This window comes from Mycetomoellerius zeteki, unplaced genomic scaffold (assembly GCF_001594055.1).
Source record: "Mycetomoellerius zeteki isolate Tzet28-1 unplaced genomic scaffold, Tzet1.0 scaffold112, whole genome shotgun sequence".
In the NCBI taxonomy this organism is placed as follows: Eukaryota; Metazoa; Arthropoda; class Insecta; order Hymenoptera; family Formicidae; genus Mycetomoellerius; species Mycetomoellerius zeteki.
Window position 1 is genome coordinate 25,388 of NW_017256040.1, and position 4,672 is coordinate 30,059.

General features: G+C 33.2%; 1 protein-coding gene across 1 annotated transcript; it reads left to right on the plus strand.

Moving 5' to 3' along the window:
- The first annotated feature begins 2,252 nt into the window (after window positions 1–2,252).
- Window positions 2,253–4,106, plus strand: LOC108726802 (52 kDa repressor of the inhibitor of the protein kinase). The gene is made up of 4 exons (XM_018454575.1): window positions 2,253–2,650; window positions 2,830–3,006; window positions 3,126–3,236; window positions 4,019–4,106. Exons 1-4 carry the CDS (start codon window positions 2,541–2,543, stop codon window positions 4,104–4,106), a joined length of 486 nt encoding a protein of 161 aa, XP_018310077.1. The 5' UTR covers window positions 2,253–2,540.
- The last annotated feature ends 566 nt before the right edge of the window (window positions 4,107–4,672 follow it).

The window sequence follows — 4,672 nt, forward strand, 5'->3', positions numbered from 1 at the left end:
ATTATTTGAGAGGAACTGGGGAGTAACCGTGGAACGACTCAGAATCGACAATAATCACCATATCAAGCGCTCGTATTTAACCAATTTAGTACGTTGGACAAAATCAATCGTAGCTCGATTCGATACCCGGAATCGCGAATTCCGTATCCCACCCATAGCCTCAGATTAGATCAACCGGGAAGCGGTCGGATCTTCCTGAGACGTAACACTCGAGATCTCAATTTTGACTGTGATTGGTCGATTTGTTTGCGACCTTACGATTCCCACTAAAATTTTTATACGTGTGATGGCCTTTAACTAGAGTCCTAGATTTATCAAAGAAGCGCAACCAGTGATGCAGGTCGGGCCGCGTTTCTGGCGCATTCGCGTCGAATGTCAGTATCGTACTCGTTATCAGTAAACGGAAATTCATTAGTCGCCTACGTAAAATTTGTTAAAAATTCTTAAAAATTATAATATATTTTATATATTTTACATATATTACTTACAAATAAATTCACATATATTTTTAATATATAAAATATATTATATTTTTTAAGAATTTTTAACAAATTTTACGTAGGCGACTAATGAACTCCCGTTTACTGGTAACGAGTACGATACTGACGCTGCGTTCGACGCACATGCGCCAGAAACGCGGCCCGATCTGCATCACTGAGCGCAACCGAGCTTATTTAAAGGGATTGTCTAAAGAAAAAATGGCAATTTGTGTTTACATATGTTATTCTTTATACGGAGTACGATTCTTGTAACAGTAGTATTTCTAGAATAATTATTTAGAATACGGTCGTTACCTCCGATAAAATTAGGCTTATTCGACGTGTTTTTGCATAAAACGAAAGAATCTGTAAGAAAAAACGTTAGAACGGTCCCGTGAACCGAGATATTAAATGTTAAAGTTAACGATTATTCAGGTTAGAAAATCTGTCACATCGATGGCATAGAGAATTACACAAATTCTGTTTTATTAACACAAATTCTCTGCTTTAAAAACGAATTCTTTGCTTTTAAAAACACAAATTATATAGAAAATAATTTGTGCTTTTAAAGCAGAAAATTTGTATTTTTAGGCCCGTATTCAGAACGCGCTTTTATCAATTAAATTTTTATCTCTGAAATTCTATAATATACGTGACGTAAAGTATAGTAAGTTAGCGCGCTAACATCGTTGTAAGCGCGTTCTGAATACGGAAAGCAGAGAATTTGTGTTTATAACGAATGAGTCTAATCAAAATCGGAGGTGACGACCGTATTCTAAATAATTACCATTTTTATATATACATATAAAAGACATTTAAATATAAATAATGAAAATGAAAATCCCATTCAAATCTAAACTAACCTCACATACAGCAGACGATTGAGTTATATTTATATCTCCTAAATTTTCTTTCCATTTGGTTTTTAAGCCATCATTCTTCGGAAAACCACGAATGAGAAGCCCTTGACCATATCTGGTTGAACATCCAGGGGTGCGTTCCAAAATTCACTCCGAGTAACAGAGTTTAACTCTACGCCGTTCCAAAACGCGAGGTAACTGACCATATGGGCGGAGCCTATTCGTTCCAAAAGTATGAGTAAATCTACCTCGGAGTCAACTCTATGAACCCTGCTTCCGAGGTGGGTTGAAAGAGTAAGTGCGACAAACGAAATTTGAATATTGAGATGATGCAACACACGAAGCGAGACGCACACGTCCGTCCCGTTCGAGCGGTCTCTAAAGTAACGACTTTTCATTTCCCTAAAATGGCTATAAAATTAATCAAAGATGTGCATATGTTAATAACCAATGATAATGGAACACCGTTACAAGAAAATAATTCATTGTGGGTGATGGATACGAGAGATAAGTAGAAAATGTGATTCGAAAGCTTGTATCAAGGTTAGATGTATGCATGTACATGCATACAGGGTGTCTCAAAAAAACGGATCGAAACACAATGGGGACGTAGATTGGATTAAGGGGAACAAAACAGTTTTGTACCATTTTGCAGTTGACGCAATATTTAACGAGATATTAACGTTTAAAGATAGGCGAATACAAGCGTCCGACCAGCCTACTGCCACAGTATATACAGTAGCGCAACTCTCACGATTTCACCGTGGATAAAAATGAACTGCACATGCGCGAGCGAGGTATGTAACCAATCAGGGCACTGATATTCCATCTCGCTTCTTCTCTTTATTGTCGCCATCTGTCTGCACCGTTGAAATGTCCATATAAGGGATTTAAATGACCATTTAACGAAAAGTGACAGGAGTATATATTATGAGAAATAATAAAGTGATACGTGTGATAAAGTGATTAAGTGACGTGTTTAGTTATAAGTATTCAGTGAATACTTATAACTAAAAAAGTTCAGTGTTCAATAAAGTGCTTAGATTCGACGTATCTAGGAAACAGAAAACCAGATAAAGGCCGAATTTCTATACGGAGAATAGTTTATCTGTGCAAAAATTGTACAGATTTTCGATTTTCTTGAAGCACTTTGATCTTAGCTTTGTGTTGCAGATATTATTTTGAGAGAACGTTATAAAAGATGGAAAAGATGTTGGCCCAGAAATCAAACGGATGGTGTGTTGTCAAGGAATGCAATAAAAATAATGTGGAAAAACGACACTTGTTTCGGTTTCCAAAGGAACATGACAGGTACAATTTCATTTTGTTTATTTTCTAAAGCACATGAATTTATAATATATTTGATACATATGCACATATATATTTACATTATTTCATGTTTCTAAATTTTTATATATATATGTATATATATTATATATTTATTTGTTATTTTTATTTATAATTACAATAACAAATTATAATATTTACAGATGCTTGCAATGGATACGTGCGTGTGACAGATTGGATTTGGAAGCAATGGGTGCAGAATATGCCCATTGTAATTATCGAGTGTGCCACTTACATTTTGAAGAAAAGTGGTACAATATAAGTAAGACTAGAGCTCATCTTCATCCAGATGCAATACCTACAAAGTTTTTTGAAAGAAAGTAAGTTCTTATAGAGAAACATCTTACAAAATGTATATTCTTTTCTACTCTAAATTTTATGTACTAAACAATATTTGATAATCTATAAATTAATACTACATTACATATATAATTTACAGTAACGAATCCATTACGACAACATTAGTAAAAATAAATGATGAAGAGAAGATAAATGATGAAATACCTATAGAAGACAATATTTGTATTTCAGAACACGATAAAATAAACAGGTGCTTAAATATATATATTAAATATAATAGATTTCCTAAAATATATACTTATTTTTCTGTTTCATTAAAGATAGGATTTTGATATCATGATTTACTTTTATTGTATGTATAATTTCATTATATATATATATATATTAAGTATTAAATATTAGTTTTTGACTTGAAATGTTAAGTTTCTTTCTGTCTTCGTTTCTGTCTGTCATCACTCTTTCTTTAGTTAGTGCCGAGGTGGATCGAGTAGCTAAAGTATGGACTAATGATTGAGTTGGACAGAAGAAATAAATAAAATTTAACATAAACTTCATATATTTATTATTGTATATTTAGTGTACTTATTAATTTTTGTTAATTTTTATATTTCTGTTCTAAAATGGATGCTTGAAATTGACTGTTGTATTATTGACATATATGTATGCGCGTTATTGTTTGGTATATGATCCATGATTGATCATCTTTTTATGTCTCATTAGTCGCTATTTGCACGTTTCGTATATTTTATAAAATTGTATATACGTTTTATACATTTCATGAAACTACAATAAAAAATTATTTAAGAGCGATGTATTAATTGAACATACTGTTTGTACGTTTATTCACATTACATCTAACATTCTTTTATATTTTATGCACTTTTTTTTATTAATTTGTAAATAATATTTTCATCTTATTCTATTGTTTGTTTAATTTGCATATTGTATGCTATTACTAACATTATTAATTTTTTATATAAGTTTTATGTAAGTTTTTTAATTTTTAATGTTTACATTTCATAATTTTTTCAGAATTTCACCAACAATTGCCAACCAATCATTGGCTGCGTTCAGCAGAGAAAATTATTATTTGTTCTCTTATTGCGTTTATATTTTGTAACTCTGACTATCATTGCAAATAAAAAAAGGTTAAGTTACAAGTCGAATCTCCTTACGAATCTCCTTATGTTTCCTGAGAAATAAATGTATATCATATTTCATTTCTATTTTATTTTCTGTTTCAAATGTAATGTATATTGTGTAGATCTGTTATTTTTCTAAGCTTCTGAACTTATTGCATCAGTGTACACCAGTTCAGAACTTACAGTGGAAAAAGAACAGACCTTGCAATAAAGTAGAAAAAGAGAAAAGGTTACAACAGAGAGAAGAAGTGAGATGGAATATCAGTGCCTTGATTGGTTACATACCTCGCTCGCGCATGTGCAGTTCATTTTTATCCACGCTGACATCAAAGGTGCCGACATAGAGTTGCGCTACTGTATATACCTGTGCTACTGCTCATGTACTGCTGCCAGTGATGCGAATTCCGGGCCGCTTGCAGCACGCGATCAGCGCCACCGGTCGGCGGCCTGGCGCAACCGATGGCAACACAAGCACGAGCCCGTGTCCGTGTGACTTGGTAGTTGGAAGCGTGCCGACTATACTCTGAACGAGTGCGAAAAGGTC

What these genes read in the sequence shown, in the direction of transcription:
- LOC108726802 (XM_018454575.1), top strand. Translation starts at nt 2,541, where the DNA reads ATGGAAAAGATGTTGGCCCAGAAATCAAACGGATGGTGTGTTGTCAAG. An exon ending in TTTCCAAAGGAACATGACAG is followed by an intron (nt 2,651 to 2,829) that starts GTACAATTTCAT and finishes TAATATTTACAG; the next exon opens with ATGCTTGCAATGGATACGTG. An exon ending in GAACACGATAAAATAAACAG is followed by an intron (nt 3,237 to 4,018) that starts GTGCTTAAATAT and finishes TAATTTTTTCAG; the next exon opens with AATTTCACCAACAATTGCCA.